The sequence below is a fragment of the Lathyrus oleraceus genome, chromosome 2 (assembly GCF_024323335.1).
Source record: "Lathyrus oleraceus cultivar Zhongwan6 chromosome 2, CAAS_Psat_ZW6_1.0, whole genome shotgun sequence".
In the NCBI taxonomy this organism is placed as follows: Eukaryota; Viridiplantae; Streptophyta; class Magnoliopsida; order Fabales; family Fabaceae; genus Lathyrus; species Lathyrus oleraceus.
The window spans coordinates 18,479,083-18,492,040 of NC_066580.1; the positions used below are offsets into that span (position 1 = coordinate 18,479,083).

At 32.6% G+C, this 12,958-nt stretch overlaps 2 protein-coding genes across 2 annotated transcripts; one reads left to right on the forward strand and one right to left on the reverse strand.

Moving 5' to 3' along the window:
- The first annotated feature begins 273 nt into the window (after positions 1-273).
- Positions 274-8,844, forward strand: LOC127117737 (uncharacterized). The gene is made up of 3 exons (XM_051047842.1): positions 274-540; positions 636-1,866; positions 5,778-8,844. Exons 1-3 carry the CDS (start codon positions 509-511, stop codon positions 8,571-8,573), a joined length of 4,059 nt encoding a protein of 1,352 aa, XP_050903799.1. The 5' UTR covers positions 274-508; the 3' UTR covers positions 8,574-8,844.
- Positions 8,845-9,722: 878 nt separating this feature from the next.
- On the reverse strand, positions 9,723-10,717 carry LOC127121073 (HVA22-like protein f). Its single transcript, XM_051051681.1, has 4 exons — positions 10,583-10,717; positions 10,482-10,508; positions 10,029-10,401; positions 9,723-9,941 (listed from the first exon to the last, which is right to left on the reverse strand). The coding sequence occupies exons 1-4, from the start codon at positions 10,627-10,629 to the stop codon at positions 9,915-9,917; spliced, it is 474 nt and encodes a 157-aa protein (XP_050907638.1). The 5' UTR covers positions 10,630-10,717; the 3' UTR covers positions 9,723-9,914.
- Positions 10,718-12,958: the final 2,241 nt, after the last annotated feature.

The window sequence follows — 12,958 nt, forward strand, 5'->3', positions numbered from 1 at the left end:
ATGGATACGCCAATACATATGACATCAATGACTAATATTTTAATTGGATGTGTCAATGCAACATACGCCTAAATTAGATATTTTTTAAAACATGAAAATCATTATTTTAGAATTTTAATTAAAAAAAATATTTAAAAAATTAGTATTTTGTAAATACAAATAAATATCCAATCTATTAGACTTTTAATTATCAAAAGACAGTATATAGTATTGTTTCACTTTCGCCAGTTCTTTCCGTTCTTATTGTGTTCTGTCGTGACTCTACAGCTCTCTTTCTCTCTCTCATATGTCGCTTTCAGTCATAAATTAGGGAAAAGCAAGCAGACAGCTACACCCACAAATACACACTCTCTCTCTCTCTCTCCCCTTTCTTTTCTTCTCTTCTCTTCTCACCACCCAGCACTCAATAACGTTACCCTCTCTCTTTCTATCTCATGTTTCTCTCTCCTCTTCCCCATCCTTCTTCTTAATTACTACCACTTCTTCTTTCTTTTCACTGCTACTGATCATGGGAGCTAGGTTTGATGGATTCTCAATAAGGTATATTTTTATTATATCTTTTTTATTTTTTTCCTATTTATTTATCTTCGATCCTTAACTTTATGGAACTCATTTTGATTCGATTTTCCTTCCAGAGAGTACACTTCTAAGATGAGGTCCAATGACGTTTTCAAGTGTTGGCCATTCACTTCAACTTCTAACCGTCAACTCACGCGCCACGAGCTTCACTCATGGCTTCCTCCACTCTCTCCCTGCCCTAGATCCAATCATAACAACAGCTCTCTAAATCACCACAATCAAGCTTCACTTCAAGAGCCTTCTAGAACCGTTAGCGAAGAATCATCCAAATCCGATGAGTTTGCTTCTCCTCCTTCTCCGCTTCCGGCTGTTGTTGCTGCTGCTGATGATGAAAAATTGGAGATGATTTGTCCGGTTTGTCGTGAATTCAACGCCGCTACTCTCACGGCAGTGAACGCTCACATCGACGGTTGTCTCGCGGAGTCTGTTAGAGTGGAGCGTCGTCACATGAGGAGGATGAATTCGAAAGCGTGTAAACCGAAATCGAAGATGAAGTCGCCGAAGAAGCGTTCAATAGCTGAGATTTTCAAGGTAGTGGATAAGGATCAGCATAAGGAGGAAGAGCGACCGCTGCCAAACGAGAGTGTGACGAAATTGTTACCGTGCCGGGAGGATATTGAAGACGATGAGGTTTCTATAACTGTTAGGAAGTTCAGGTGGCTCTCTCAACGGCTTGAGGCGTTGAGATCTAAGCCTGGAGATGATGAATCGGTGAAATCCTCTGCCGAGGAGGAGAAATTGGAGATGATTTGTCCGGTTTGTCGAGATTTCAACGCGGCTACTGTGACGGCTGTGAACGCTCACATCGATAATTGTCTCGCGCAGGCCGTTAGGGGTGAACGGCGTCAGGAGATGAAAACTGGTTTCAATGGTTTCAAGTCCAAACCTAAAGCTCCGAAGAAGCGATCAATTGCGGAGATTCTAAACGCGGCGCCGGCAATTGAAATCAGTAAAAGCAAGGCGAATCCTTCTATTGTAGTTGAGCAAGACGAAGATGAAGACGAAGACAAATCCTCCAATTATTCCGGTGATGATTTTAGTGCTTCTGATGCTGCTGAAACTGTTGTATGTATCACCAAGGCCAAGAAGAGTACGAATAAAAACAGCAAAAAGAAAAAGACGAAGAAGCTTAACAAGAAGAAGATGATGACGATAAAGAAGAAGTTGGGAAAGCAAGGTGATGATGGTAATAGTGTGTTGCTGAACAACGAGAAGAAGACGGTTGTGAACATGAAAAAGAAGAAGAAAAAGAAGAACATCTTCAACAGTGAGCTCACTGGGAAGAAGGTATGTGGTTAAATTTAAGTTAATATGCTTTGTGTTTCCATTATCTGAAGCTAAATCGTGGTTACTGATGATAAAATATATGGAATTTTTACATAAAATATCACCGGACACTGTACATGTAGTGTTTGTGTTGATGTAGTTCCTTATGCTGTGAGCTTAATTAGGAACGTTCTTCAGTGTCTAGTTCTTTATTTGCTTTTTCCGCATAAAATCACTTCTGCAAAAGCTGATTAGAGAGACAACTACTGCATATCTCTATTTGTGGATGAAAGTGAGTGGTTTTTGTTTAGTGGTACTACCGAAATGAGCGAAATAAGCGGTAAGTAAAAGTTGGGTAAAGGAAGTTAAAAGTAAAGACTACAAGGGTCTTCGTGTGTGGAAGGAAATTCACAAGGCAGTGAAGGAGATGTTGTTCTAGCTGTAGGGTGCGTGTGTATAATTAGTAGTATGCGTAACCTAGCTACAAGGGGCCACTACTCTTGGATTACGAAGAAGAGATGAGTCTAATCATTAGGGGTTTTTTCTCACTCACCCCGTTACTATTATCATATGGGCCATGGGTAGATTGACATTTTCTCGTCTCATTTGCCTAGTTTTTTAAACGTAGTCTATGAGTATGAGGTTTATGAACAGCTGCATATATTTTGGGTAGATAGGTCCAGAATTTTATAGATCATTTATTGGTCTGTGTCTGTGTCTGTCAGAAGTGTATATAGAGATTTGGATTGTTGAATGTTTGTATATGCATATAAAAAAAATACTCTGACTTGGGTTGATATAGTTCATTATCGCATGGGAGTATCTTCTGACGTGTTTTATGCTGCAATCATCGTGGCACATGAGTGAAGTTGTAGGGTGTGGTAAGCTGGTAACCGGTAAGTTATAGAAGTATATGATGATGGTTTTGGACCCTCTGTGTGTGATATAGATGTATATCTGATCATAATCTGAAGGTTCTGGTCTGTGGGGAGAATTACCGGATGAATTAGTCAAGAATTAATGATTAAGTGTCAATAAAAAAACTGAAAATTTAAAGACAAGTATATATAGCCATTGAAAGAGAAGGTTTAAAATAGTTTCAGTTCATGGTTATGTTGGCTGAAATTTGAAAGTGGAATTTCTTAAAAAAATAATGCTAGTCATGAAAGATACACATATATGTAATCTTGCTGCTAATTATGCCCCATATATGTAAATTTAAATCTTGACTTGCCTTAACGTTTGAAGCAACTGAGTCTAGTGTATTGTTTCAATACTTGAAGTTTTTAGTATGTATTCTAATCTAGTAAACACTTCATTTTCCAACAAGGCCCTTGGACTCTGATTCTATAATCATAATATTTTTTTTGCCAATAATAGAAAAAATAGTTTTACCCTTGCCCATCATCTTTTATAAAACTGAATTTACACCGAAACACAGCATTATGAATGGGGTTATATCAGAATGAAACATGAAATACAATTTTTATAGAGGTTTCTTTTACCAAAAGAAGAGGTTATTAGTATTTAGTCAATTTCAATCGTGCGCAATACAATTTACATGCACAGAAGTGTCAAAAGAAATAAAAAAATTGTTTCAAGCATTATCGTTATTCATGTGTTTGGCATTCTTTTTCTTTTCTCTTTCAATTATAAAATTCTTATATTCATGAGTATTACTGAATGTGCCAATACTTTTTTCATTTGATTTAAAATTGACGCTTTATTTCGTATAAAAAAAATCTTTAGTATCCATGAGTTTTAGTTGGGTATAGGTACCTTTTTAGTTAGGTGTAGGTACCTTTAGTGAAAATAAATTAAAAATTTTAAAACATGACAGGCATCTAATAACATTTTTTCATTTTTTTAATTAACATAGGTAGTTTAACATCCCTTTATAATAGAAGTACTTTTTTTTCATTTTTTATTCCAAAAACAAATATCACTTCTGCTGATTTTGGCCGTTATAGATTATTATGAAAAAATGATTTTTATATTTTGTGTTTGTTTATCAAAATGATATTTTTTTTTTTATAAAAAATCAGTTATAAAAATAATTATTTAGAGTAACTACTTTTATTTTATATAAAGAGAAAGTACAATAAATAATTATCATTTAAAGCAATTTTTAGTTTTCTCATTTTTAAAAGAACTTGTAACAAATGAATGAAAACTGCAAAGATTTTTTATTTTAAACAAGTGTTTTTTCACAAAAAAAAATAAACAAATGAGCTCTTCAAATTTAAAAAAAACAAATAAATATAATATACAATGATTTAAACAACTTAGTGAAAAAATATATATTTTTGTAAAAATGGCTATTTTCCATTCTTAAAGAAGTGTAATTTTTGAAAGATTCTTATGATTTTTTCAATCAGATATATTTAAAGCAATTATTGTGAAAATATATTATAGAGTAAAATTAGTTGGCACTAGGTGTCAAAAGTATATTTACATCTTCAATATCTCTTTATAAAAATTAAATTAAGTCAATCTAACCATTCAGTTATCTAATATTACCATATGTATATAAAATTTTAAATAATTTTAATTTTCGTTGCGGTATATTTTTGTTCGATCCTAAATTTGATTGGGGTTGATTTATATGTTTTTGTAGTTGATATTTATATATTTTAAATAATTTATTATAGGTTGAAATAAATTGAAATATCAAATTATTTTTCAAATTTTATAAAATTTTATAGACTTTTAGATTGATTTAATTCATTATTCACGAAAGAGTTATTGAAATGTATAACTGTGCTAATGTCAACTAATCACAACATTTTTAAAAATATATATGGTAGTCAATTGCATTTTTTTTGTTATATTAGTAACATAATAAAAGTGTAGCTAGGAACCAAAGTAGAAAATTCGTTGCTGTTATAATGTAGAAGGGTATCACTTACAATTTCTTTAGTATATTTACTACCGTGGATTAGTCATAATTGCTTTAAGCACAGGCTTTGAATTACAATTAAACTTTTAAAAATAATAATTGTACCTAATTTTTTAGGATTATTTTACTCTATGTAGTAAAATCAAATTTAGGGATATGCAGTTTTAATTAATAAGTAAAAGTTTTTATTGATTTTATTATATATAATTATGTCATGTAGTTTGATATTTATAATTAGGGATGATGTGCACATTAGCGTTCATTTACAAATTTATTTTTTATCTTTTCAAAATGATGTTTGGACTAAATTGTATAAGCTTTTTTCCATTCACGCATAGAATTTTTAACAATTTTTTTTGTAAGAGAATATTTAAGTTCATATAACCTAATAACTAAAATGTGTCAAGAAAAAACCTTTTGGAGCGTAATTGATAAAATAGTTTATTAGCTTAAGTGTGCTTTTTATGTTGATGTAAGTATATGATCATGCATTTAATATAGATTTTCATGTTCCCCTCTTCTGATTTATAAATACTAAAATGGCCAAGTTCAGAGAGTTTTGTTTTTGAAGCCTAGAAGGACGTAATTTAAGTTCTTTAGTCAGCATGTGTTTGGTGAGTTCAAGAACCACGGTATTGCTGCGCGTATTATAAACTCTTCCAATTGGTAGCTTCAAGAAACCTTCAAGAAACCCACAATGAAAATGTATGGGACGTGAGAAAACTCAATAAAAATTCATCGAAACACAGATTAATCGTTTAAATTTTGAAATAAACTTTTATTTGAGTTTTTCTGAAGAAATTAGAAGAAACTCTATAATTGAACTTAATAGTGTATATTAATTGGATAAGTTTTCACATTTTTATTTATTTGAATGATGGGCCACTTAAACACCAATTAATTTTAGTAAAATGTTATTGATGTTCATTCAAACTAAACATGAGTATTTTGTATAGTCTAAAGCTTATTCAACTTATTGAGATATGTTATAATAATAGAACATCCTTAATTTAGTTAATCTTGTTTATTTCAGGAACGTGCTTACAAGGGTGAGGTGCAAACTGCAGTAAATAGTTGCAGAAAACTAAGAGGTACAGTTGGTAATGAAATGGTTGCTCTGCAAGACATTGAACCTTCTGTCCATAAAAAGAAGTTGAGATTAAATGGCTTATCAGTTGAAAAGAAGCCACAATTTATAAATTGTGACTCGATAGGAAAGCGGCAAAAGCCAAATTCTCCTGATGGGGGCACTTTTAAGAACCAATTGAAACATCTTTCCGGCAAGATATCAGATGGATGTAAAATTCGAGATGGTGCTGAAGAAAGCCATGGGAATGATCAAGTGCTAACCTCTGACATTAATGTCAAATTCTCTTATAAAGATGAAATAGTTGGTCTGAAAAAGAGAACTTCATTTGATGAAACTATGTTTAACACATCTTTAGATGCACTGGCTACTTCATTTGTAAAGGAACGGTCCTCTGGAACTGATGAAGAAAGTTCAAGTTTTGAGGCAAACAGAAATTATGGCCACATTGCCCTTAATATAGACAAAGACAGAAGAGAGGAGTTTTGCCCAATAACCGAAAGCAAACAGTTTTCTAGTACTCTGGAACAAGTCACGAGACCAGATTTCTTGAAGCCATGTATCAATCAAGAAAAATCCAATCAGTTAGAACAGAAGTCTGAATTATTAACCAAGATGGCAGTTTATGACAATAATAATTCACAGCTTTTTGATGGAGGCAACACAACTACAGTTCATTTTTCGCCAAATGCTGGTATTTCTAAACCTCTTCCGGCAGCTCAAGAAGGGAAAATGTGTGGTAAAAATACACAAGTGCGTGAATCTGGAGTTTTCAGTTTTGGTGGAAAGTTCATTGACTATTCGGAGGATCGTACATTTCAGGTTGATGCTGTGAATAAAAATGCAAGTACAGAGACATTCCTGGAGCTTTCATCGTCTTATTCTGCTCCATATGACAAAGTTAATGAAAGGCCAGAATCTCCATCGCCTTCATCTTCTTACTATGGAGATAATGTGTTTCCTGCAGATATGACTGATAAGTCATACCCTTTTACAAGCTGGGGACAAGGATGCATAAGAAATAGCTGTTTGGATCCCAACTTTTTCGGTTTACCACTCAATTCTCATGGCGAGCTGATCAATTTCAGTTCGAGTGGAAATTTAGTGACGAACCAGCTGGAGACATCTAGTCCATTAGGAGGTTCTTTAAGTGACTTGTCTAGTAATAATGTTCTCTGTCGAAGTAGCCAGGAAAATTTAAGCATTAACGAGAGGCATGTTGTTCAGAAGACATCACAAAAGGATGGTTTAAGTTCAGTACCTCATTATCCACCTAGGTTAGCTGTGACCGAGTTATGCAGTCATAGAGAAGATATCCAGCCACCTAATTCTGAAATGTTTTCCAGTCACCATGTGCAGCCACTACATTCAGAGTTCCTTAAACATAACTCGTATGTTGAACAGAACCAATGCGAAAGAGTGCAGAACCACAACAGAAATGGGATGGTTTCTCTGAAAGAAAGTTCAGATCATATCTCACTGAGTTCCAGCCAACCAACAGTGAGGTTGATGGGTAAAGATGTTCCAATTGCTAGAAGCAGCCAAGAGACACAAAAAATTACAGGAGATGTTTGGACTGACGAGGAATCCAGAAGAAGGCATTATGCTGACTATACCGCTCTAGAAAATTCTTTACTTGGAAGATGCTCCAAGCAGGATTGGGCATCTGGTTCCTCTTTACAAATATCAACTAATAGTGTATTGCAGTCTGAGAAAACCCAAAGTACTAGTGGATCACAAAGCACTCCGGGATTTCCTCAACAGTTCTTTGATATGCAAAGTAATCATGTACCTCAAAATGGAAGCTTTGAGGTCGGCAGAAATGCCAGTTCTTATATCAATCCTATTGCTCAGGAATCTACCTCTTATGCAGTATTTAATGGGACACCGAGCGACTCTTCAGAGCAGTTTATAGCCGGTTCTAAACCATCAGGACTGAGCTCTCGGCCACAGGTATTACCCACTCCTTGCAATTTTAATCAGCCGACATGTTCAAGAAATGGCGAGCTTAATGAAAGGGACAAATATCCTCATGTTACCAAATCAGCCTTCGGATTTCCTTTCTTGCAGCCTGCTGTCAATGAACAGGCCAAAACATATTGGAGTCAGGGGCCTTATCGTAGTTTACCACCTTGGTTGTCTAGCTCAACAGATGACATCTTAACCAGTACATATTCTCCACAGCTTTCTGGCGCAGGTAATCAAAGTTTTCCTCAAAATCGATGGGGAAATAATTTTGCTACACCATCTTTTAATCATTCAGCAGAATTTCTCTACCCTTCTAATCCTTTAACTGCTGGGGTTCCCACAAAGACGACTCCTCTTTTTCCAGCATCTATTGTTCAACCTCCACAAGTCTTAGTTACATCCTCTACCATGAGTAGTGGCTGTAGAAACATAAATACGGTCGTTGACAGAGTAAAGTTGGATAATATGGCTGTCAAAGACCATCACCCATGCACAAATATCAGGAAGAGATCTGCAGCTAATCTTGAAGATTCCCGAAAACCTATCAAGTTATCCAATATTCAAGTGAAAGACAACTTGCAACTTAACAAAAGAACAATGGTACTTGATTCACAAGTGGAGATTGCTAGAAGTAGGTGTTGCCCGAACGTGGCTCAAAATCTAAACCCTACCGGTTATCCTGTCACTGATTCTTTTAAACCGAGCGACACAATCAGATCTAGCCCTGTCCGACTTGGTCCTAAAAGAGCTAAGCACATCCTAAAATCCTCTTGAAATATGGATCAGGATAAAAAAAGAGTGATCTATTTCGCCATACTCTTATTTGTGACTACTGACTGTGATAGGGATTAGAAATCCAGAGTTAATAGACTAAAAACTGATTTAGGTGAAAGTAAAATCATTTTATCTTATCTGTTACCCCCTTCATTGTATACTATTATATATATCCATATGTGAACATAATAAGATTTTCTGCACGTATCAATATTGCCAGGTTGCTGAAACCGGTGGAAAACTGATGTAATTCCATCCAATCTTTTGATCATCCAGCTCAGTTTTGAAGTTTTTTGCTCTTTACAGAATTTTATCACGAAAGATGATATTTCAATACCTATTTGAGTTGGGTATTCAAAATATGTCATCTGTTCAATAATTTTTGTGAAAATATTTAAAATAAGGAAATAATAAATCTTCCATAATATTGCTAAACCTATTAAATAAATCATGAATTTGTAGCTTTATAAATTAATTAATAAACTGTGTTGGATACCCCACTAAAGCCACCACATAAAATGCCACTGTTTTATTCACATTCTGATACCTCCCTCCCATTAACCTGAATTATCAGAAAAGTATTGATGATTTTTTTTATAGCATGCTCTTTTTTAGAAAATAGTGACATTGTTACAAAGCTCTAACTTTTATCTATTTATTTATTTATTACACTATAGTATAAGCTGTTATGAAAACAAAATACACTATAGATGGAAAAAAATGTAAATTTGCTTCCCCTCTAATTAAGTTTATGTTGTTGATAACATCGTCTCTAATTAAGTTTGAATTGAATTTTTTCAATCGTTTTAAATATTAAATATATTAAAATAAACCAATCTCTTTAATTAATTTAAGTATTTCAACATCTCGATACAAAAAAGACATTGCAATGGTAAATGATTCAAAGTGATCACTGATGAAGTGCCAAATATTCTTTCTTACATCGCTGGTAACTAGCACTTAATTTTTAATTTAGCCATATGCTTTCTTTTAACTTAGGAAACCTTTGACTTTCAACTTTTATCGTTAATTTGTAGACTGTTTTCGTTGATTTTTAGTTATATTTTATTATCACATGTGTATACACACTCTTATCATCTAATATTAAGAAGGTTCACAACGTTTCATATAGTAAAGCTGGAAGAGATATAAGAGTTGATAACCAAAAGATTCTTTGTATGAAAAAGTATACATATGATATAGGAATATTGAACAACCTTGTACTCATGATAATTAGAATCTCATCAGTTTAACTATAATAATTCTGAAACTCATCAGTATTGATTAATTATAAACATGTTTACATTCTTCTAATTCCATCTTGGTTAAATCTACACTCACTCAATGCTTCTTTGCTTCTTTCTCAGCCTGCAATATACAAAGTGATAAATTACTATTAAAAGAAGTAAAAGATTAACGATTATAACGTAAAGAAATGATTTGTTTATATCATACTGCTCTAATCACTCTCTCAAACGCATCTGGACCAAATCTATCAATATAACGTTCAACCGCTTTTCTCGCATCGAGCGTCATCATATGAAGAACCTTCTTGTACTCCTCCGGATAATTCGAACCTCCATAGTTACCAAGTTTCTTGACGTATCTCCTCACATAATTCTCATATATGTAAGCTGCTCCATTGAACATCGGCAACACCAACCATAAGCAGAACACAAGCTTCATGTATGGCCAAATAGGAAACCAAGATAGGATCTTATAAGCTGAAAGCTCAAACAGCGTTATGAAAGAGTATAAAACCCAATACGTTAGCCATTGTTGATCATCTAACGTCGAAGGACTTTCGATTGCTCTCATTGATGCATATCTATGATATCAAACATTAACAATTAGTCATTACATATAAGTTATTATAATAAAATGATATGATATATGGCCATTACTTACAAAGGATAAAGAAGCATTACTCCAGGCCTATACAAAAAAAAAATCGGACGTTAGATTATACAGAAATAACATGCAAACAGAGATATGATACAATGATTTACCCTATTGTTGTATCCAAATGTCTTAATATTGTTCCTAAGACACCCATGATGTTTTTTCAAGGTGGAGAGATTAATGGAGTTTCTGAAAGATTTTGAGCAAGAGATATATTATATATAGATACTTTATATTAAGGTAAATGAACCAAGCAAGGAATGTTTAATTTCTGGGAAGACTCAAAAGTTTTCTTTTCTCTAACTAGGGGTAATAAGGATGCCAAAAGTTAGGAATTCTCATGATATGCTTTGCCTTTTTGTATTGGCTAAGTTTTTGTGGCATTATATTGGCGTAACTCACACGACAAGGGCAGGTAAAAAGACATGTTCATGCATGTATTTTGCAGTGAAGTGTTTGTTACATATTCCAATTCTCTTTGAGTTGTTATTTCCTCAAAGATTCCACCATTTCTAAATTAGTGGAACTTGTATATATATATTTCAATTTCATGGCAGGTGTTGAATTAAATGACATATAGCTTATTTTGCCCTCACATCAATCAAGCAATATGTATGTATATGCTCAGCCAAAGTAAGAATATGTTCTGACTCTTCACATGCACAAAAACTTTGCATGGTCCCAACGGCTTGACCTTGTTATTACCAAACCTACTTGACCTCACTTCCATTTCTTTCCATCACATCCTTTTTTTCTCCCATTTGGATGTGGGTGATGCATGCTATTATTAATTCATGTCTCACCTAATGCTGGCCCATTTGTAGTTCCGTTTTAAAGCTTCAATGCAAATCACTTTTTTTTTGGCTCTCATTGTATAACTATTGCCAAGTATAGTAAAAGTAAGAAAAAGTAAATCATAAAGGTGTTATTGAAAACATCACTTGTTAATAATCACAATTGCTAGAGGAATGGTCCTAAATGATCCAATTTAATACGTAATTATACACCTTCTCAGCATGATCCTAAAATATCTATTTGGAGGTTTAAAATACTATTTGGATTTTAAGATCTAGAGTGTATTTTTGGAATGTTTGAATTCTAAAATCCGAATTATATCTAATGAACTATTCAGTTAAGTTATATTACTACAGTATGTTTCAGATTCTAAACTCCAAACATGCAAAATATACATTTGAATACTGCAATATAAAATACATTTTAGATATTTGATCAAAATAAAATCTCTTCGGTTGTGTTGTCTTTGTCAATTTGGAGAATGGTTTTCTTTGTTGGTTGAACTTCCCGACTCTCTTTTGATACTCTTTTGATAGAGAAAGGGATATCTCCTTGGCATTAATAAAAAATTCCGTGAATTTAAAGATACTACAGCAAATATATACTTCTCCGTTCATTTTTAAATATTATTTTTCAATTTTTTACCTATATCAAGAAAGTTAATCATTATTATTACTTTTTAAATAATAATTCTCATTTTGTCTATAATACCCATAATAATATCTTATACTTACTTTTTTTTTCTCTTGTAATAATTGCATAGGGATAATTTTGACAAAAGTGCATTTAATATTATCTTAAATTCTGTAAGTGACAATTAAAAAGAAATAAAAATTTATCAAGAAAGTGACACTTAAAAAAAAAGGGAGTAATTTTTATGAGATAGTATAGACACAATCTAAATCCATTATATTGGTATTCTCTAGATACCTTCTCCCCCGTTCTCCCCGGTCGTAAGGAGAAACGAACACCCTTACCATGGGGTCTTGTGGTGGAGTTGAAGCGAGACACTTTTGGCTTTAAGATTTCGTTTGTGTTTCCTGCTTATCATTCTGCTCCAATTTAAGCCCTTAAATTGATCTGATGATAGAAGAGAGAAAAATCATGAAAAAAAGAATAATTATTAAATTTAAATTCAAGGATATAATATCACACGGACTATGTGACAATAGCAAAACGATAAGAGATGATCTTTTTTTTTCGGAAACTTGACATTTTTTATTTCGAAATTATAATAGTGATGTGAAATTTAGATATTCTTTAAGGATCTACTGTTTTTCTTATTTTTTTTATATATTTATCGTAATGTTAGAAAACTAATTATGATATCTAGGTGAAAAACGAGAATAATTAATGATAATCATTAATTTTTGATCAATTGAATTAATGGTATAGATTAATTTTTATTTTTGTCATCCTCTTTCTTTATAACTTATTTAGTCTATGTCAACATTTAATTCATGTTATATTTTAAAAAATATATATTTATTGCATTTTAAGAAGTATGATAATCAATTAAATTATTATTATAAATTTTTTAACATAAAATAATTTTATTGGAAGTGTTTTTTTTTAGTTTTTAATTAATATACCAATATTTTTACTATTTTATCAAAAACTAGTGATTAATACATTAATTAAAAACTATGAAAATAATTTTTAAATTAATACTAGTATGTATCTGTATT

What these genes read in the sequence shown, in the direction of transcription:
- LOC127117737 (XM_051047842.1), top strand. Translation starts at nt 509, where the DNA reads ATGGGAGCTAGGTTTGATGGATTCTCAATAAG. An exon ending in TTTGATGGATTCTCAATAAG is followed by an intron (nt 541 to 635) that starts GTATATTTTTAT and finishes TTTTCCTTCCAG; the next exon opens with AGAGTACACTTCTAAGATGA. An exon ending in GTGAGCTCACTGGGAAGAAG is followed by an intron (nt 1,867 to 5,777) that starts GTATGTGGTTAA and finishes TGTTTATTTCAG; the next exon opens with GAACGTGCTTACAAGGGTGA.
- LOC127121073 (XM_051051681.1), bottom strand. Translation starts at nt 10,629, where the DNA reads ATGGGTGTCTTAGGAACAATATTAAGACATTTGGATACAACAATAGG. An exon ending in CATTTGGATACAACAATAGG is followed by an intron (nt 10,509 to 10,582) that starts GTAAATCATTGT and finishes TTTTTTGTATAG; the next exon opens with GCCTGGAGTAATGCTTCTTT. An exon ending in TTGAGAGAGTGATTAGAGCA is followed by an intron (nt 9,942 to 10,028) that starts GTATGATATAAA and finishes TGTATATTGCAG; the next exon opens with GCTGAGAAAGAAGCAAAGAA.